This window comes from Candoia aspera, chromosome 3 (genome assembly GCF_035149785.1).
Source record: "Candoia aspera isolate rCanAsp1 chromosome 3, rCanAsp1.hap2, whole genome shotgun sequence".
Taxonomy (NCBI): Eukaryota; Metazoa; Chordata; class Lepidosauria; order Squamata; family Boidae; genus Candoia; species Candoia aspera.
The window spans coordinates 103022059-103044117 of record NC_086155.1 but is presented as its reverse complement, the minus strand read 5'-3'; the positions used below and the strand labels follow the sequence as shown (position 1 = coordinate 103044117).

Genomic DNA, 22059 nt, shown 5'->3' with positions numbered 1-22059 from the left:
AAAGAGGCTGTAATTAAATCACCCATTACTCTGCTATGTACAGGTGCCAATCTTGTTATTATCATGTCTCTTAAATTTAGTATCATGGCTTCACTTTGGTTTACAAAACCATTTAGTTTGTTTACACAGATTCTTATCTTCTCCACCACTGCTTATATATTACTATTTTAAGTACATACATACTGATGTTACTGTTTTACGCATATAAATACCATGCATTAATAAGACAATACATTGTATGATTTGCCCCTTCCAGGCTCTCCCATATGTCTGTCTTCTCATTGCGATGCTCTTCTTCATTTATGCAATCATTGGGATGCAGGTAAGCAAAGAACTAAAAAGGTCCAGGATGCTCCATCCAACAAAGAAACTCCAACACCTTTGAGTCTTCCACTTACATTAAGCTTAAACTCCTATTTTCAGGCAGGAGGTCCACTGGCTCCGTTAATCTGGAGTCCAGAACAGCTCAAGTATACAAGTTGGAGAAGGCTGAACTAGGTTATTTGTAATCTAGTAACAATTAGCATCTGAAGAAAAAAAAATGTAGTATCCCATATTCAGGAATACTGATTGTTACATTCTTGATGCTTAATGTGAGTCTGTCAGTGTTCTTTCTAAAGAATCCACACTGTCAAGAAATAAAAAATTACATGAATTATTATTATTTTTTCTGCACAGAGTTCTAAATTGTAGAATGAAAAGATTGTGAAACAGTTCGGGTTCCCTAAGAGGCAATGCTCTTTGGTGTGCATTGGATGATATAGTGTAAAAAACACTATAATATTTTTATTTTTATTCTTTATTTTTGGTAGATAGAACAAATACAATTATCTCTATTTGCTCTTACTGTATATCTTATGTGCAACTGCAGGAAGGTTGGTATATGACATAGGGTTAAAATGTTGGATTAAGAACAGGGACGTTAAAGTTTTAGTTCATCCTCAGACATAGCCACTTACTTGATAAATTTGAACCAATCACACTCTCTTTCAGTCCAATTTATCTTACAGGATTGTTATTGTGATAAAATATTGTAATGGTATGTGGGAATGGCCTTGGGAGACAGGGGGAAGAGCCGCAGCCAGGGAACAGTTGGAAAAGTGGCAGCTGAGCCCACAGAAGGAACGTGGGTGTGGCAATCCTCAAAAAGGATCCTCCCTAGCTTCCCAGGCTGTAAGACAGGGGAGAAAGGTTGCAAGATTCTGTTAATGTAACCTTATAATAAAGTAGAATCAGCTCATCTGGGCATGCTTCCTGTCTGGACTACCTTGCAAGGCTGACAAATATAGAAATGAGTGTTCTATATGTTGGTTTGAGTGCTGACCAAAAGGCGGGGTGTAAGATTGATAGATAAATATATAAATAAATGTAGCTGCAAAGGAACAGGTAGTCTATTGCTGATTATTCAACAATATTAGTATGATGACTAAATACTGAACCCCTTAAATTTGTAGAGGTTCAATACAAAAGCCACAAAATGTGATTATCAGAGGAGAAAGTAAGATGAGTTGACATACTATAAATGGTTAATAAACTTTTAACTCTCTTCAAGGTTTTGAAAAATAGTCTTATCCCAGCAGTATTTTTCCCCTTGCTCTGGTATCATCAAACCTTGAAAATATGAGAGAGAGAATGATCAGGGCACTGTACATTTTCTACCGCCCTCACTACTGCATTATTTGTGATTGCTGTGTTTTGGCATTATGAAGTCAGCAGTAATAATTTCACCTCTATGTGCTTTCAGGTGTTTGGGAACATCAAGCTAGATGAAGAAAGCCACATTAACCGTCACAACAATTTCCGCAGCTTCCTTGGTTCACTCATGTTACTGTTTAGGTAAATTTGCGTTTATATTCATACAGGGATCCATTCACAGTTTGATATAAAGCAAAGAACTGACTCCACTAAGATTTCAAAAGCTTCTGGAAACTAATGAGCCAATACTCAGCTACCTAGTTGTTATAAAGCTTGTTACAAACCAAGGACTCAAACTCTCCCTTTTTACAGACTATCTAGTAGGTTTTAGCTGAAGGTTGAACTGTTTTCAGATCAGTGGGCTACAACTTATATTTTCTATGCCTCCTATTTTTTACCTTTGTAAAGAGCCTCCATGTTCTGAAGTCAGATAAAACTCTGTCACAGGCAGCTTAATTCCAGAGGGATTCAAGGACAAAACGATTATCTTTGTTCTAGTACAACTATCAGGCCGATTATGCAACAGCTTTCAGTGCAGCAACAGGCACATAATAATCTTTAAACTTGATAAACTCTTTCATTGCCAAAATGGGAATTTCAGCTATCTTATTGGAATCCACACTCTAGCTTCTCATTCGATGAGTCATACTTAGATCTGACTGGATTGAATAATAAATTATATAAAAGTTCTCCTCAATGTTATAAGTGAATTTCAATAAAATTTAGTGCATCATACTGAGTAATACTCTCAGTATGAAGGTTAGCAAGATGTGTTGTCACTTTGGAAACCATGATGGAAATTAACCCCAGACAGCCTCTGGATGGCATGGATGATTTCTGAATCATTTATTGGATTTGAAATGTATTTAAACTATCTCTCATGTTACGTACAATGGTGGGATACAGTATTTACTGCTTTCCGAAGCTGCCGCCACCAGCAGCCTGTTTGGCAACCGCAAACCACTTCTGTACTGTTGCCAAGAAAACTGCATGGATCCAGATAGTTGCCAGGAGTCAAGCTCAACTGGAGGGAGAATTTACTGTATCTTTATTATGATGCGTGTAATAGATTTTGCAGAAGAACAAGATCTTACCTCAGCTTATATATATTAAAAAAAAAAAAACTCCTGAAATCACCCTGAAGTCTATTTTTAAAAGATCATGGCTTAAACAGAGACTTCCTGAAAGTGAGGGAGGTTTGTTGAACATAGTAATAGACTGCAAGTTGGATTTGCTTTCTTACAGGAGTGCTACTGGGGAGGCATGGCAGGAGATTATGCTTTCATGCCTAGAAGGGAAAGGTTGTGAGCCAGACACTACAGCAACATCTGGACAAAATGAGAATGAGAAGTGTGGCACAGAACTAGCATATGTCTACTTTGTCTCCTTCATCTTCTTTTGCTCCTTCTTGGTGAGTTCCTCTTTCCACTGCTCTCCAGATTACTAGTGTATCATTGTCCACAATCCCATGTTTAGTGGAATACAATGTAAAAAAGAATCCAGAAAGTTTCTGGCACCTTGGTTCACTTTTCACCAAATTGATTGAAAAGATTGTATGACATTCTTATGGGTTTCTAAAAAAAGCTGTAATGTTACAGCAGAAGCAGCTTGAAACACAATTAAGAGTTTTGCTATTATGTGCAGAATTACACAGCAGCTTTCTTTTGTGTTTCCTCTTCTATTTAGTGGTCTGTTCCTATCCTTTTCCCCTTATTATGCATTCTTCTTGTTTCCTTCATACTTAGATGCTCAATCTCTTTGTGGCTGTCATTATGGACAATTTTGAATACCTGACTCGAGATTCCTCCATCTTGGGACCCCATCATCTTGATGAATTTGTCCGCATTTGGGCAGAATATGATAGAGCTGCATGGTATGTAGGCATATCTGTTTTTTTTTAATGTTCTTTATAAAATCTATTTAGATGTAATACCCAAGTCAAGCACAAATGGAATGGAAATTCCCTTTCTCCATCCTGCAGCTTCTAGATGTTCTTATAAAGCCCATCTGCATATGAGCAACCTAATAGTCCATCCTGCAGCTTCTAGATGTTCTTATAAAGTGCATCTGCACATAAGCAACCTAACAGTCTTGCATAAATGAACAATTCAGCCAATTTCAGCTTTTCAGTTATGGAGAGAGATATATCCTTTGGGCTTTTTTTTTAGTTCTATCATTACAGATTTGAAAGAACCCTTTGAAATAAGAGCAGCTGTGTGCTTTACATGACAGTGGAATATCCCATAGACAACAATTTTCCTGCAGCAAATGATACATCCTATACTGACCATATGGCGATACTTGTGAGCCACTGTGGAAACTGGGCTCTCACATATATGTATACAGAGGGCTTACTAATGTATGCCCAACATTAAATCCCCCACGCATTTTTTATTTTCTACTATATTATCTTTTGGTGTCTGCAGCCCAGAAATAGTAACATTTTTTAAGAAAAAAAAATCTTCACAGATAATTTATGTCAGGAGTGGACTGGCCACCATGTTATAAAATACCTTCACTCATACTACCCAAACATCTCCAGAGTGCTTTAGAGACTGCTTTCCATCGTATCTTCCATGCGGCATTTCAAAATATTTGTCTAATTCCAGAATTCCTAAGTGATAGTGCTTAATCTGAAATGGAATTGGCACTTGGGTGATACCTTAAGTCACTTTTTATGGATCTCATACTGGAAAACTTAAAAGTATAATTCTTATTATCTTTCTCCAGCTTGTATTAGCACTACCTTGAACAGTCTTTAGAATTTAGTCTAGCCTGGTTGTCTATTGATATTTGTATGAATCTTCATGGTTTTAAGGAAGATGTAAGTTTTTTCTGGAGATACTGCAATCCTGGAATTTCACCAAATGGATATATCTGCTTTGCCCTATGATTTGAAAAGTAAATTTATTGTTTTACATGAATTCAGTCTTCTAAATTAAGGAAACCTCTGCCTTCTAAAAGATTTACATAATGAATATGTTAGCCTTTAAGATGAGTGCACAGTTAACATGGTTACTCTTCTGAACTTGTTTCTGCTGTTAGAAGCAGATGGTAGTTTGGTAGCCCAGGCTTAACAACTCATCTGTAGCAAGGAAATTCATGTTATTTTCTTAAAAGGTCGAGAAATGTCAGCGTCACCCTTTGCAGCTAAAAGCCATAGTGGCTGGCAGTTCTGGGTACAGTCTCATACAAGTGAAGGGAACCAGTTTGTGGAAGAATTATCTAGGATTTAAATAAAAATACAGGTTTTTCTAGTTACCTTATTTTCTCATTTAGCCCCTCCTATAGTTATTTTTATAACCAGCCCACTAAATTTGTCTTGTACTAAGACTGTGTTTTTTTTAAAAAAATCATCAGACCTTGCTGTGAAAAATTAGAATTATACAGTAGAGAATCCAGTTTCTTCTTTTGCACTTTGTTACTGCATTGAAAAATAATACCTACAATTCTGTCTAGAGTACTGCCTATAATGTAGTTCAACTCACAGTACAGATTGATCACCACTGTGAGGAAAAAAGACGAAGTGGGAAGACAGGGTTTAATAGAAAAAGCCCTGGCCTGAAACTTTGTTCAAAATAGTAAGACACTGTTTATCCATTTGATGAGAATAGTTGATTATGCAAAAGCTTTTTCCGCTGATTTTTTTTTTTAATTGGCTAAATCTTGATAGAATGACTAAGGACAAATCCCAGGCAGACAAGTTGTCCAGTCTCAGAAGAAAAGTTTTAAGCCTTACATATTTCTCTGAGATGAGTTCAGGCATCCCACTATAAATCAGGCCATATATCACACCTTCCTGGTGATGAAATGTTCCTAAAATAGCTCTATCTTCAAAGGAGGTGACTGTGCAGAGCCTTCCCCCCTCACTCCTGAAGGCAAGAGCTAGAAAGAGAACAATCCACATCTCTGGTGCTACCAGTTGCGCACAATTCTTCTTTCCCATTTCCTGATTAGGCCTATTAACTCACCTGTGCTTCCTTTCCAGTGGCAGGATCCTGTATAAGGATATGTACAAATTAGTACGGGTGATCTCGCCTCCTCTGGGCCTGGGAGAGAAGTGCCCCTACAGGGTGGCTTGCAAGGTTTGCCTCACAATCCCCAGCCACAACCCGGCAATAGGGACATCCCATTAAATCCCTCTCTCCTCCTTTCTTTTGTGGCTAATGTACTTCACAAGGGAATCCTGACTTGTTTTCTCTCGAGTTTAAAGAGGTTCAAACCTTCTCCGACTCAGCAGCTGTTATAACCAGGAAAAGATGAAGAAATGGGTTTCAGGGCACAGCCTAAATTGCACATTCATTCTCATCTTGAATGAATAATTCTGGAGGTTTTGTAGCCTGCGTGTCTCCTGTAGCACAGAGAAGTCTTCAGGAACCACCATTTTCAGCTTCCAAAACCACTCCCCTTTCAGGGCCTACATTTTTCATTTTGAAATGGGTGTTGCATTTGGTTTTTCACTAGAATGGGAGCAAAAGTACAATATGTAGGGGAGAAGGAATTGAGAATAATTAAAAAATCGAATCAGATGGCAAGAAATGAACAAAGCTCATCCAGTTGTGCCCAGAGACTTAGGTTTAAAGGTAATACACTGCTGGGCATGCAAGATCTATTCATTCAGAATTACACTCTTCTTGTACTTCAGAAATAATGCAGGTTGCATCTCCTAATTATGTTGTCCACTTGGCCAGTCTCAAACATATAATTTAGCCCAATGGTGGAATGAAAATCCTATGTCTAGAGAATAACACTTCATATTGTGGGCAGGGGTTCATCTGAATATTTGGGTTTCACTTTAAAAAAACCCCTCAGTTTATGAGAAATTAGCATGACAAGGAAAAAGCTACAGTAGTCTACAAGCTTTCTCATTTTAGGAGTGAGGGATATTTTTGTATGGAAAAATATTCTATCCTCAGTACAGTCTGGTATTGAGCTCAGACATAGGTTTAGTGTCTCATTGTGAGATAGCCTCAAATCAAAAATAAGATGTTTATTTGAAGGTATTAATTACCTACACCTATTTTGTGAGTGTTAACTCTGTGCAAAGACATGGATGCAGACAAAGAATTATCTCTATAGTTACACTGAATGTAGTACATTTCTTTTTTCTGATATAAGACATGGGTTTTGTAAGCAAAAGCAGTAGCTTTGATCATTAATCTCTATGGCAAATGGCTAACAAGTTACAGTTTTGTTTGATAGTGAGATGCCATCTCTGAACAGTAAACATTCCAGTAATTCTTTAGTTCTTGCTGGTCTCCATTTGGTCATCACTACTGCCTAGGGCCAAAGGTGACTATTCATGACAGCCTATGATGTCAAGGTCATTTAGAATTCAAACTTTTCTAGCTAGAATCTGTGTCTAATTCAGCCTGCAAACGTCCATTTAAAAAGAATGAACTTCTGTTTCCTTCTTCTTTTTCTTCTTCTCTTTTTTGAAGAGCCGCTTCTATGAGATTTTGTCCCTACCCAGAAAACCAAAGTAGTTCTGCACCAGTTTCACAATATATATCCCTGGGGTCATCCTTCATGATCCTTCATTACTTCCCTGCCCGAAGCTTCATCAAGAGAACAGGTTTTACAACTATTCAGATGCCACAAAAAAATTTATTTCCAGCCCACATGGCTTCCTCACACATCCTTTTCAAGTAAAAGTGCTTTCAGCTAAATAATTCCTAATATACTGTACAGCTTCCTCCCCACCCCCACTCGCCTTCCTAAGTATCCATGAGTATGTCAGAAAATTGCAGTGTAAAGAATCATCTAAACTATTCTGAATTTCTGGATCTTAAATACTTTTGAACTTTTCATAGCCAGAGAAGATCAGACATTGTTCTCCTGAAGTGTATTTATGTATTTATTTTCTATCCTGCCTTTTATTATTTTTATTTTTATAAATAACTCATGGCGGCGATCATACTTAATACTCCTTCCTCCTCCCATTTTCCCCACAACAGCAACCCTGTGAGGTGAGTTGGGCTGATAGACAGGGACTGGCCCAAGGTCACCCAGCCAGCATTCATGCCTAAGGTGGGACTAGAACTCTCAGTCGCCTGGTTTCTAGCCTGGAGCCTTAACCACTATTTGTCCTGTTTTACTTTAGAAAGGATTAAAATGTACTGATTAACTTCCATAGTGAACACCATAAGCAGCAGTGAACATACCCACAGAGAATCTCCCAAATTAACTTTGGAAATAGAGAACTGACTTTACTTCTCAGTAACAGCATAGCATAATTAATTTATAATGGGAACCGTAAGCAAATTAACTTCACATTGTCTTTTGCCTCTCCTACAGTGTTTTGGTGTGTTTTCCCCTCATCCTCACATTGACTTGCAAAAAATCAATGATAGTTTCTGTTCCTGGGTCAATTACTTGCCCAGTTAACTCCAGACAGCAGAAGGCTTTTGGATGAACCCTCTGATTTGTTTTTGCTATGCAGTCAGCTTCAGAACTATGCTAAAATTTCACCAGCATTTGGAATTTTTCTTATTTTGGTTTTTAACACACTTTTTATTTGTTTTTCTGTAATTGAGAAGATCCAACCAAGCGTGTCATTGCTACTTCTTTTTATTATTATTATTATTATTGTTATTAAATACTACAGTGCAACAATTCAATAAAAAAATGACAGCAGTATCTGCATTTTGGCACAGACATCACTGTCAGGGCCTGTTCTTTATACCTGCAAATTAATTGCCTGATGAGCCACCCTGTATCCTAATTCCACAAGCTTTGTTTTAACCTGGGTTTTGAATCCTTGGTTTTTTTTTTCAATAATTGTGAGGAACATGGGTTCAGATATCCCAATAGTAAGAAATCTCTCTGGAACCAGTTAGGTCTTAGTAAAGTATTTCGTTTATTGAAAGACACAGTACCATCGCCCTCTGCATCTAAAGACTCAAGTAATTTTATTTCCCCCCGTCCTCTTCTTTTATCAGACCCAAGTCCCTGCCTTCATTTGAAATTGAATATTTACAGCTGCCTTCGGTTTTACAACATGGTCTTCAGTAACATTCTTCACTGTCCGTTGGCAGATAACACTTTAGCCACAGCATTCTGGTGTCATCTTGCTGAGTCTGTGACTTTTCTAATTCTTGCTGGCTCTGTGATGTTTCCAGCTCTCACTCACATCAATCAAGTCTCCCCACTCCCTCCTTTACAATCCATGACAGAGGAAAAGGCCCAGAAGGGGGTTTTATGACTTCTGGGGCCAAACTTCTGACACTTGTATGGCATATGTATCCTTGGTGATCAACATAAACTGCTTTTCCAGAATTGTCTGTGAAGTTGGTGAGCCATGCACTCATGAATATTATTTGCATAGTTAATAAAGCAGAACCATATTTTTTTTAATACTTCGATCATTTCATTTTACCTTTAAGGGAATCTGCTATCTACCTCTCATCCATTTACGGATTTCCAGTCCTTCTATAAGTGTTGCTAAATCTATATATATTTGTTTAAATGTCTTCCTAAATTACTTTTACTCCAGAAAATGTGGAGAGCAAAAAAAAAAAAAAAGTATCACTGTTCTGAAATATCTACTCTATAACCTCATATATACTATGTATTACCCCTGATCCCAAGCCCATGTATTTTTGTGCAATATATAGCCACATAAGAAGTTTGGAAACAGGTTTTTCAACAGCAAAATATAGCTAGTCAGCTTTATATAGCTGAATTTAACTAGGAGTAGGTGAGATAGATAGATAGATAGATAGATAGATAGATAGATAGATAGATAGTATTTAAGTTAGTTTTCTTTATTTATGATTATTTTTAAAATAAAAATTAATTAGAACATACTGAAATATTAACTACTAGACCTGCTTCCCATGCTGATTTAATATTACTAACTATGCCATATTGATTAACCACCTATAAATAACCAGTACATGTCCCTTTATAATATGTTGGATAGTAGTGCAGAAAGGGACGCGGTGGCGCTGCGGGTTAAACCGCTGAGCTGTCGATCGGAAGGTCGGCGGTTCGAAACCGCACGGCGGGGTGAGCTCCCGTTGCTAGTCCCGGCTCCTGCACACCAAGCAGTTCGAAAACATGCAAATGTGAGTAGATTAATTGGTACCGCTTCGGCGGGAAGGTAATGGCATTCCGTGAGTCATGCTGGCCACATGACCCAGAAGTGTCTATGACAACGCCGGCTCTAAGGCTTAGAAACGGAGATGAGCACCGCCCCCTAGAGTCGGACACGACTGGACTTTACGTCAAGGGAAACCTTTACCTTTACCTAGTGCAGAAAGACTCTAGGAAAATAAAAAATCTGCCAAGATCTTTACTTAGGCTTACTCTGGTGGCAAAATATATTATTTGATTTTTGAGAACTAGGTGACTTTCAATATCAAACATTCCCTCAATTTTTATTTTATTTTATTTTATTACTTTATTTGTATGCTGCCCATTCCCAAAGGCTCTGGGCAGCTAACAATAAAGATTTTAAACCATGCCTCTATCTTTTTAGGGACTTTCAGATCAAGTGCTTTGCAGATATTGTACTTAATCTTTTGCCTGGGTAAACAGCCATTAGCTTGAAAGAGAATCCCTAATGATAGGGATTATGCAGAAAAGTCACTCCAGGAAGTCTTGCTGTGGATTTTTTTTGCATTCAGATTTCCCATTTTTTCATATTATTAGTGCCTAAAACATATTTGTGCAAACAATTGGTGAAAACAATTGTGTGAACAATGGTATGTAATTATGTCACCTGCTCAATATACCTGAAAATCACAGCTTAAACAGATACTGAATTAACATTCCATTAACATGATAGTTACCTTCATTCGAATATTATAAATTTACATTTATTTTTCAGTTCTTTGACCTGCCATTGAAAAGCTTATACCACTGTAAGGTTTCAGTGCCATTGCTGCTTAGCTAAAGTTTAATCCATAGCATGCTAAGGCTGCTATGCTATGGATGAACATAGCATGTTCAGTAAGCTAAGGCTGATCTGTTCTGTAAACCTCTCAGATACTGATGATATTTTTGATGCCAGTGGTTTGGGAAAAGCAACTCAATCAATGTATAATTCTTTGGGAATGTTTTGAATTGCTTTGGCATTATTTTTCTCCCTTTTAGCTGAGCCAGGAACCTTTTCCTCACATTCAAAAAGTTTGCCGATCTTCTGTATCTCTGCTTTTTTGTCTGTTTCTTTTAGCTGAACTAGTTTGTCAGATTGTTATCCTTATCCGATCCCACTTTGGAATTCTTCTTTCATCATTCTTTGAATGGTGACTTTTAATGGCCTGATAAATTGCTTCATGTTGTGACACAGAAAGTATGGTTAGAGAGAGATTTTTTTAAGCTTCTTTCTTTCCTCTGTGCAAGCCATACCCCATTTTCACGCTTTTGAAATTTTGTTCCACTAACATTTAGTTAGTGGAACAAGTAATCATACTCTGCTCTTCTCTTTCTTACAAAGTATTAGTACAAGTTCTCTTGGCTATGATTGTTTCATGGGTCTCTAGAAAATTATATATAATTCTCATTTTGAAATGGTTCACTGCAAAAACTACCAAGCTTAAAATGGAGGAAAAAATAAACCAAATTTTAAAAATAAGTCAAATTCAGTTGTGAAGAGAGCTATTTTGGAGGCATTTTAAGGGCATTTTTATTCTGGGATAAAAAGCAACTTAATCAGGCCTTCCTCATGTTGTTTATCTTTAAATAACGTATTGTAATGCATTTTAATGATATGCAAGCCATTTTGACTGTCATTTAGCAGGAGACCAACCTAGAAATGTTAAGTAAAGGTTGAAGGAAGTAATGGGAAGTGGACTATTTTGGGAAATTGCATGGAAAGCCCAAATTAGTTACACATCTTATCAAAAATAGGAGCAATTAAAATACAGAAATTCAGAACTTGTTGCTTTAACACTGATGCCTCTGAGTTAGTCTTAAAACTAAAACAAGGGTTTGCTTGAACAAATAGTAAAGAAAGGCCATCATACCTGTCACCTCAAAGGGGCTGAAAAAACATCTGATTAATACTGATTAATGCCCAGAGTAGGGTACCAAAATCTATTTTCATTGGGTCAGCCACCAAAATCCATACAAGTCTTTTCTTTCTTATGTCACACTTTGTATATTGTTTTCCCCCTCATGGAAAGAATAGAGAAAATCCTTTATCCTTCTCCACAACATTCCCTAAGCTTAGAATCAGGTTCCGAAATGAAGCTTCCAAGGCAAGAGGCTAGATTTGAATCTGGCTTCCTGTTATGACTCACACTGAGTAGAGGGCTGAATGCTGAATGAGAAACTCACAAGACAGGGAATGCCAACTGACCCAACCGAAGCCTTTAGGCAAAACAGCTGCCTCTGTCAAGACTCTTTAAACTCCAACTGGGTGAAACTTGAACTCGCATGTGGGAGGAAATGGGAGGAGGGCTGGAGAGCATGGCATGTCGAATTTCCTTCTTGCATTTTCTTTTCTTACACACTTGGCATGCCTTTGCACCAGTGCATGGTGAGAACATGCTCCATCCTAGCCCTAGATGGAAGCAAATAGACACATTCCTTTGAGAAGTGACCACAGTGGACTTCCCTCCTATGCAAGATGCTGCTTTCTTCTTGCATGGGCACTTCCAGAGAGGGAGGACATGCCACTTCACTGAGGTATGCACCACCATATTTCAAATAACACCTTGTTATGTATCTTGATTTATAACACTTACACACAGTCCTGGAAATTACATGGGGCACATGCTGCAGTTGAAAGAAGAACTGGCCATAAAAACTAAAACATCCACAGAGAAATGGAAAGGCAGGCAGTTCGTATTGGTGGCATTCCTGGGTCTGTGTGAGGGGTGCTATAAATCCACATCAGCACAAGCTGTCATGTATGATTTGCATTGATTAATGGGTTTTCTGTTCTTTTCCTGTTTGTCTTTTTGTTTGTTTGTTTTTATTCTCTCTCTTCTGTTCCCTATATTCTGATTTATTTGGGTCTTTGGTCTCTGGGAATGCCTTTTTCTTTTGTTTTTCTGCATCTTGCCCCCCCCCCCATTTCCTTTATCCTCTCTCTTCCTTGCACATGAGCAGTGGCCGCATCCATTACACTGAGATGTATGAAATGCTGACTCTCATGTCCCCACCACTAGGCCTCGGGAAGAGATGTCCCTCCAAAGTTGCTTATAAGGTAGAACAACCCTTCTTTCCTTTATGGGCTTCTGATTAGCAAGAAATGGGAAAGGAATAATGATAAGGGGTGGTGGGAGATAAAGGAGCTGTTTGATGAATTCCATTATTTATCTGATTTTAGGTTGTGTTCATATCTTAATATTTAATGATTGTATATTTTAAATCCTTATGACTCCACTTTGAAATCACCATTATAAAAGAGAAGGGTACATGGATCAGTGCAAGTAATGTTGAAAGTTAGTTTTTGTATAGGAAACACAACAAACATTCTGAGGGTAATCCAAGAGAAACTGGATTGGTAACTGTAATGTAATAAAGGAACAAATACCCAAGAATTTATTTTTGCAAGGAATATTAAGTTGATCGAACATTTGTTCAGTTATTCTATTGACAGCAGAAGATAAGGGATGCAGAATAAGGTTCAAGGGGTCTTTGTTTAGTAATAGAGCAAATGTTTTGTATGTATCCAGATGTGACTTCCATCCAGCTACTCCAATGGAAATGTCCCAGGTAACAGGACTTGGGTTCAGAGTCCTCTCTGAAACCATGGAATACCTTTCCCATTTAGAGTAGACGCTATTTGGCCGGTTGGGCAATGTTCAGATATACAGCAGTTTACACCAATATGATTAACTGCATTAGAGCAAGCACTTATGAGGTAAACTAGTTTACATATTTAAGACTACAAATGTATCTGGGAATATGCCGTGTTCAGTCCAGTGGGTTTTACATCTGGGTATGCAGGGTCCCTCCAGAAGTTTCCATCAGCAGTAGTTTGGAACTTGTTTGAAATGGAAAATTATTAGATACATGAGGATGTTCATATTAATAACAATTTGATACATTTTAATGAAATTATCCTGGGCTGCCCGCTTTTAGGAATGCAGTCCCCCCCATGCTACTCAAAGGCCAAGTGTGGCTCTCGGCCCAAAAATAGTCCCATACCTCTAATATTGAACTGTAATCCGTATAAAACTCTGAACTGGACAAAGACTTTGGAATAGGGCAACTGTATCAGAAAATATGAGAAACTCTTCTGATAAAACTGCAACTTATTCTCATTCTCATGGAAATATAAAATAGAGCGTGACATGCCCATTAAATTGAAATCCTTTTAGCAGAGCTTTTGACATTTAAAAATTAAAAAAAAAAACTTTCTGCAAGGGTTGTTCTGACAGCCTGGAAGGCAAGGAACGATACCTCTGGAACTGAGCTGGAGAAGGTGATAAGTTGTTTTGTGAGTATGGTGACAACACTGCATCCAATGGCCCCAGAAGCTTCAAAGAAATCTGCAGGACAGGTTCTTGCTCTGTGTGTCATGATAGGAAGTGAGAGATTAGATGCGAAAATGCAGCCTGAGAATGGGGGTGCGGGGTGCTTCTGCCAGAGGATCATGTGCTAGTATCACATTATTCATACAGTATTGAGGGGCTGGGCTAATTCATTTCCAACTCAATGGTAGATGTAATGGAAACTGCAGTGAAGCCAGGATTCATTCTCTCTCTGTGTGTGTGTGTGTCTCTCTCTGTCTCTCTCTCTCAAACACACACACACACACACACACTTTATGGCTTGGGCTTTTTTTTTTGTTTCTTCTTTTGTTTGGGGATGCTGTGGCTGCATTTCCCTTTGGACAGAACTCTTCCTCCTGACTCTTGAGCTTCAGGTGCTGTAATAGAAAAGTTAGCCTGAGGCCTAGTTAACTGGGAAGAGTTTTGTTGGTTCTGTCAGGAGCTGGTGTGCAAAATGCCAGATTATTGATGTTGGGCTGGTTTGGCTTATCTCTCCCTTTTGTATAAAATGAGAAAGGTGTGGAGATTTTTGCTGTTGCAGGACTTGGGGATGTGGCAGTGATTTTCACTTCTTCTTTTCATGATTTCAAGTCAGCAGAAGGGAAGGTAGCCGTGGTTCACCTCCAAAGAGCTTCTAAGGGCTTGAGGAATGAAAATGGTGGTGATGTGAAAGTGGTATTTTGGTATTCAATGGTATTCATGTCATGAAAGCAGAAGCAACTGTGGGGGGTGGATTTAAAAAAGTCAAGATAGCTGTCATTGAAGCTGTGTCCCCTTTTGATATATGAAAAAGGGGCTTAGATTATGCAATTGCACCTACCATCTTGACTTTTTTGACCCTACTCCCCTGATACTCCTGCACAAAAGTTCTGGTTCAAATGTTAAAAAAAATAGGATTTCTAACTCTGGCCCTCTAGGTAGCTATTTGGGATTGTCAGCCTATCGCATTATCCAGGATTTTAGCTGAATTACCTTCGTGCATGCCACAACAATACCATTTGTTTTCAGAAGTGCAAGGCCATTTTTTCATTCTATATGCATGGAAGCAAAAATATTCCATGAGCCTTAATCTTGCCAATCTCATTTTGTGACAGATTCCCAAATCTCAAGCATGAGGGTGGTTGGTGTGATGGGAAGAATAGCATAAGAATTGACAAAGCAATATATACTCTCTGGGAAGTGGATCTGGCCATTTTGTTTTCTTCTTCAAGGGTAAAAGGAGCATGCCCCACCCACTCCTACCTTAGTCATCAATTTCTCTTTATTTGCATTTTCTGTCCCCACTCTTCAACTTCAGATAAAACGGAACCATTGCATGGGCAATCATTTGCTGCCAACCAAACCTCTTTTGAAGAAAACTCAAAAAGGGGGCGCCAGGATACAGCTAAGAGTTCTGAGCTCAATAAGTGAAAAACAAACCAAAAAAATTGCTCTAAATGGGAGATGCAGAAGTAATCTAGGACTGCTTTTCCTTTTAATGGAATCATAGACTGTATGAGTTTGGATTCTTTTCTCAGAATCACAGAATGTGATTGTGAAGGGACCTGATTCCGTCTTGCTCCAAGTTAGTAAAAGGACACATATCCTTGGCAAGGTGAATAAAAAATGGCAAAAGACCACGCTGAAGGGAATGGGATAGGTTGGAGGGGATGTGGGCGATCCTTGCCCTCCTTTTTGGCTGTTCTATTTTATGCATTTTAAGCATTTTCCTCATGTCTCCTTGATACAGTTTTCGAAACTGTTTTCTGCCTGATTCCCCCCTCCCCACCTGTTTTGTGCAGAGACTGGTCCTGATGAATATGCCAGTGGCTGAGGACAACACAGTGCATTTCACTTCCACCTTGATGGCATTAATTAGAACAGCTCTCGATATTAAGATTGCAAAAGGTAAGGGGGCAGGGGAAATGGGAAATTAAAGCAGGAAAGCTAAAATAAGAGTTAGGAATTTACTTTTTCAGGGAGAAAAAAGAGGGCTATTTCCTAAGGCCACTTAACTTGTAATCTACATAGACCTCATGACTCAAAATAGTCAAATTCCCTGAGAATAATTTTCATGCCTAGTTTTTTCCAGTCGTGGGACAAATACTGATAAACCACCTCTGCTAGTATAGTGCATGAAATAGGAAGAAGGAAATGAAACAGGAAATTTTCAGATACCAATTGTGTAATGGGCATCTACTGTCTGACATCATCAAAACTTCTCCATATTTTCAGAACAGAATGTGAAACAATGAAGAATTAATGTACGCATACATATATTGTGTGTGTTTGATTGTGTGTATGCACGTGTGTACATATATACTTAAAGAAGAAAATTGGATAGATCTGCAAGGGTACTGATGGATTAATTAATTAAAGATAGAGCAATACTGATTTGGATACCTTGCTAAATTTAAGTCTTGTTGGTATCCTCCAGGACTGCACAGATTTTGGATGCCCTTGGTAGCCAGTTGGAATTAAAGGAGGGTTCTTATCTCTGGCGTCATTAAGCTTCTTGGAGGAAGATGGGAAACAAAATGGATAAATAATGAGTCCAGCTCCCTTGTTTTCTCTTTCTCTTTCCTTCTCTCTCTCTCCACTTTGTTTAGAGTTCTTTTGATCTGCTCCCTTATAGGTGGTGCAGACTGGCAACAGTTAGACTCCGAGCTCCAGAAGGAGATACTGACCATTTGGCCTCACCTTTCTCAGAGGATGCTAGATCTATTGGTGCCCATGCCAAAAAGTAAGTCATTGTTTAGGAATTAGGGCTGTCAAGTTGCATTCAGAAAGGTGAAAGAAGCAAGACCCTCCTGGATTTTAACAAAGAGTAGAAGGAAGTTAATACAGGCAAATTCCTTGTCCCCCACTGCAACTCATGCCAATATTTTATTTAAACTAGCCTACTCCATATATAGACATAAAGCAGGAAAACATACATGAAGATTGAAATGCATCTACATGAAATTAACACTCAGGCACATCAGATATTGTACAACTTAGCTTTACCTACCAATAGCTAGCCAATATTATAAAGGCTATTCTGATATTAGGACGAAATATTAACCTTTTTAAAAAGATGCTATGCAGTCACCAAGGCATCATTCTGCCTATTGATCTGCAGTCCATCTGGGGGCCACTAGCTCCCTCTAAATTATAGGGTTTAAAAATTGGGAGCCAACCTTATAAATATTTATTTATTTAGAAATTTATTCACCGCCCATCTCTCCCCAACTGGGGGACTCTGGGCGGCTTACAATAAAACAAGATTAAAATATAAAACCATTACAATTAAAAATATAATAAAAATATAAATATAATCAAATCTGTTCTTTCCTGCCCTACAGCTGTGCAAGGTTGTATGTCCCTTATTCCACCTTTTATAATCCTGTTATCAGAGTAAAAAGTTCTATTTCGGTTAACATCGTGATGCCTTTTACTTCCAGCTACAGATCTGACGGTTGGGAAAATCTACGCAGCCATGATGATAATGGACTACTATAAACAGAGCAAAGCTAAAAAACAAAGGCAGCAGCTAGAAGAACAGGTACAGTTCAGCCAGAGGAAAAATACAAGTAATCTTGTCTCATTGTGGGTTAAATCCAGCCATTCAGATTTTCTGGCAATTAGATTTGTATGCAAAGGGTTAATAGAGGATGAGGGAGCTTATTTGCATAAAAATGAACAGGCATGCCTTGCAACCTATGATGCATGTAATATACTAAGGATGGGTTCCAAGAATATATAGAATTCTGCAGCATTTTCTCTAGGGCAGTGATAGGAATCACTGTAGCAAGATAGAAGACCATGCATATTTTATAAAAAGGAAAATACAATGGTAGGATTCCCTATCTGACCACCCTCCTTCCCCACATTTTCATTCATTCTAGGAGTTCTTTTTACAGGAGCCTGTACAAGATGTGTACTCTTAACTTCCCTGAAACCCCTTGCATACCACCAGCTGTGCCCCTCTCTTAGCTACTCACAGTATTGATTTGTTGCTGTTATACAAATACTCTCCCCTTCCCCTCTTTGAGCTGGCCAGTGCTTGCTTGCAGGTAGCAGTAGGGAAGCAATATATTGGAACTTCACCCCTTCATTGTTTTTTTCTCCCCAGCATTGCTTTTTGCAGTGAGCAGAAAAGTAGATAAGCAAATAAACAGCAGGCCGCTGTCCGTGCAAAACCATCCCTCACAGCAGCAAGAAGGCAACAGGGAACGATGACAAAGTGCCACAGACCTTCAGTTCAGGAGGGGTGATAAAAGCTCAGGAGCTGAGATAAAGTGGGAGTTTCCAGCCCTGGGGGCCACCAGGGAGTTCTAAAGAAAATGCTGAAAATCTGCCTTTGCAGTGTTTCTTCTAGAAGAGTGGCACAAGTCTCAGCTCAGCACAGCCCTTGCATGTGGAAGGGCTCTAAACATGGCTTATGTTAAAAATATAAACATGAAAATATAGCATTTGTGCAAAACATTTCTTTGAATATAGAAAAGGTTGGCTAGGGAGATGTGGGAAAGTGGAGGATGTAGCTATGCTGTGTAACAGATTTTCGTAAGGAAAGTAATTGAAGTGATTTGTATTTGCTATCTCAGCAGTATCTCAACTGGCTTACATGAAATTTGCACCCCTTACTGACAATTTCAGTATTATTTTCCCCTTCTTTGGGGGCAGACTTTCCAAACCTACTGCCCTCTAAATGTGTTATAATCCCCATCGCATCTAGCCATCATAGGCACTGAGCGTGATGGGAGTTTTCATTCAACACGTACATTATGTCATTGTTTTCTTAATTGAAACTGCAGTCATTTTCTCTTTCTTAACTCAGAAAAATGCCCCAATGTTCCAGCGCATGGAGCCTTCATCTCTTCCTCAGGAGATTATTTCCAATGCCAAAGCTTTGCCTTACCTCCAGCAAGACACAATTTCAGGACTGTAAGTGTAGATCTTTGAGTAAACAATACCACCCTGGCTTTGGTGTTTGTGTTCCTACTGCAATTTCCTTTTTCACTGAATCCTATTCAAGATACAAAGCTATAATGGAAAGGAAAAAAAATAATCTAGGAGAGATATTACAAATGGAGCCAAAGATCGTGATAATAAACTGGCAAATATGTACTTCTAGGGAATAGAAGGCAATCATTGTTATAGTGCTGGTCAACAGATACTTTCAACTACTGAGGTTGCAATAAGAATGCAGAACTCAAAACCTAGTCTGGACAATAAAGGTGGAATGAGAGAAGGAGAATAATCAGGAGGCCACATTGCTTTTTGTTTCTTTTCCATTCCTCCATGAAAACTTTCCCACTATATTAAAGCATACTTCTCTCTCTGACTGCGTTCACTGAACATGTTACTCAACGTTGTGGTTTGCTTGCTTGCAACTCAGTGTGTTCTGTAAATCCAGCCATGGTTTATGACTTAGTACGATGTGTGAATCCAACTAATTGTGTTTTATTCAACAAACCATATGTAAACAAGTTACAGCTTAGCACAATGTGTAACCAGGCCTCTGTCTTTCTTTGCCAGCCCTAGTCTGAATACAAAATAATGTTTTCTAATTAAACGTAGTCTAGGAATAACTCAGAATTAAAATATCACTCAAAAATAGGTGAAGATTTTAAGCACGTCTGGAAAGATTTCCTATGTTTCAGCCCTTTCTGAGCCAATTTTGGCAATTAAGCAACAGTTCACATTACACAAGCATTGCATTGACTTTGAAGTTTGTGTTTAGAAACAAAAAGATAGATGCTTTTGATTCAAACAGTATTTTGGCAGAGCCACACCCTCATTTTTTAAGGCAATCTCTATCCTGTCTTATTATCTCACTCCTTCACAAAGCAAAATTAGCGACGTATAAGCATCTTTGATTTCCATGGTCCAGAATTAAAAATGTGAATATACTCTTAATGGAATATAAGTGCCTAATTTTGACTGGATTTAGTCTTTTGAGTTTTATTATATGATAACAGTGGCAACAATACAAGGTAATTTGGGTCTTTTAAATAATAATAATAATAATAATTATTATTATTATTATTATTATTATACATAATATTCAGAGGGATTGGCAAAGAACAACAACCTGCCTTTCTAAAACTTGGCACAGATCTGACAAGCTTTCCCTTGGAAGAGAATTGCACAAGAGGTACCTTGACCAAGAAGGAACCATTTTCAATTTTATGGCACATTCATTTCTGACATTGGTAGTCATTTGTTCAATTCAACAGCATTTTTTTTCCCAACAAAAGGGTGTCATTTATTAGAAAATACCTTTTTCCCCTGGGATTGATGTTCTGTTTTGGGGGAGGTAGAAAAACAACTAGTGGAAGTTACATCATGAAGATGTATTCTCCTTTCATTTCAAGTGGGGCTATCTTTATAGGAGCAGCCGTAGTGGATTTCCCTCCCTGAGTCCGCTCTCTCCCCAAGAGATTTTCCAGTTGGCATGTATGGATTCAGCCCATGGAGAATACCAAGAGCGACAATCTCTGGTAAATCAGTGTACCATTAATTAAAAGTGCTTCCCTGTTCTGCATTGCTTTCAGAAAAGCATGTCATGTGACATTGTGCTGTTGAACTGTCGAAAAACCTTCTTGACTGCAAGCAGTATTACATTGTCCAGACAAACTATTTTACTAATTTTACTAATCCTACTTTATTTCTCTGTCTAGATTTTAGGAAGCCTCATATTCCCAGAAAATGCCTTAACTTTGGCCGTGAGACTTATTACTCCTTTCTAAAGCTATCCAGTAGAATATAATATTGAAACTGGACCTTCCCAAATATCTGTCCAAAGTGCTAATAATTATAACCCTACAATGAGGGTAGGCCTAGAAATGGATCCTGGTAGCTACGTTTAGGTCTTTGTAGATCCTGTTGATGAAACTTCAAGTACATCCAACAATAACAATGTGTTGCTTTGCCAATAGTCACTAACAGAAGATTTCTGATAGGCAAATACTCATCCATTCCTCATAGGAAGAATGGACCCATTGTAGTAACTTGCGTAACCATTACTATGGTTATCAGAATTAGTAACAGTATTTTTTAAAAATATGGATTGGTTTGTCCTCAGTTTAATCTGATATATCTTCAAAATTTGGTCAGTGATTTATGAGGTGACCAAAACCTCAGATTCACAGCTGAGGTTTTGGTCACCTCATAAATAATTCTTCAAGTTACTGCTCAGGTAGATACCCTAGATGAAAATGTGGAAGCATATTACAGAACTTATTTTTTTTCTTGTTAAATTTTTCTTTATCATTGTGGATTTCTAGAAATGCACTGCATTGATAGTGTTCAACCTGTGGAGGTGCTAAGAGAATTTTTACCATTTAATAATAGTGAAAGGTCAGTGATTACTCTAACAGCTAAAGTGTTAGTGAAGAGCAAGCATTGCTGGCATAATTGACTGAATTATTCTGATGGTAAATATTTTGAGTTATGAACAGGTATACTTCGCAAAGATTTACTAAAATAACTGTATTGTGTAAAATATACTCAACTATCGTCAAGCTAACTATATCTTCAAGGTTCTATCAATGTTAGAAATGAAATTTTTGACTGGAAATTTGACCCTTTATGTTTGTTAGTTGTTAATTCTGATTATCATTCTACTGATTGATTTCTTCTCATTGCATATAACCATTTCATCAGGTGGATTATTCAGTGATGAACAACAATATCCAGTGCTTTGGGGCTTATGTTCATTTTGTCTTCAATGCTGGTGTTCATGTTCAAAAACCAAATTGTTGAATCATATCACACAAATGTGAATTCTATGCCTCTGACCCACACTTGCAGCCAGCTTATTAGCTGGTGGCATTCATGTCTGTGTGTGTAAATGGCTTGTGTGTGTGTGTGCATGTGCGCGCACATTTGTGCACCACCCTTACACTTGTTGAAATCCAATGCTATATAATTGTGCATTTATTTCCAG

At 38.1% G+C, this 22059-nt stretch overlaps 1 protein-coding gene across 1 annotated transcript in view; it reads left to right on the top strand.

Annotated features, from left to right (window-relative positions):
• Positions 1–22059, top strand: part of CACNA1E (calcium voltage-gated channel subunit alpha1 E) — a 260398-nt gene that overhangs the window by 220007 nt on the left and 18332 nt on the right. Inside the window, exons 35-44 of the mRNA XM_063298452.1 lie at positions 257–322; positions 1745–1836; positions 2941–3106; positions 3441–3568; positions 12757–12853; positions 15929–16034; positions 16762–16869; positions 17570–17670; positions 18946–19052; positions 20503–20611. Coding sequence (XP_063154522.1) covers positions 257–322; positions 1745–1836; positions 2941–3106; positions 3441–3568; positions 12757–12853; positions 15929–16034; positions 16762–16869; positions 17570–17670; positions 18946–19052; positions 20503–20611 — 1080 coding nt within the window. The remainder of the gene's footprint in view (positions 1–256; positions 323–1744; positions 1837–2940; positions 3107–3440; positions 3569–12756; positions 12854–15928; positions 16035–16761; positions 16870–17569; positions 17671–18945; positions 19053–20502; positions 20612–22059) is intronic.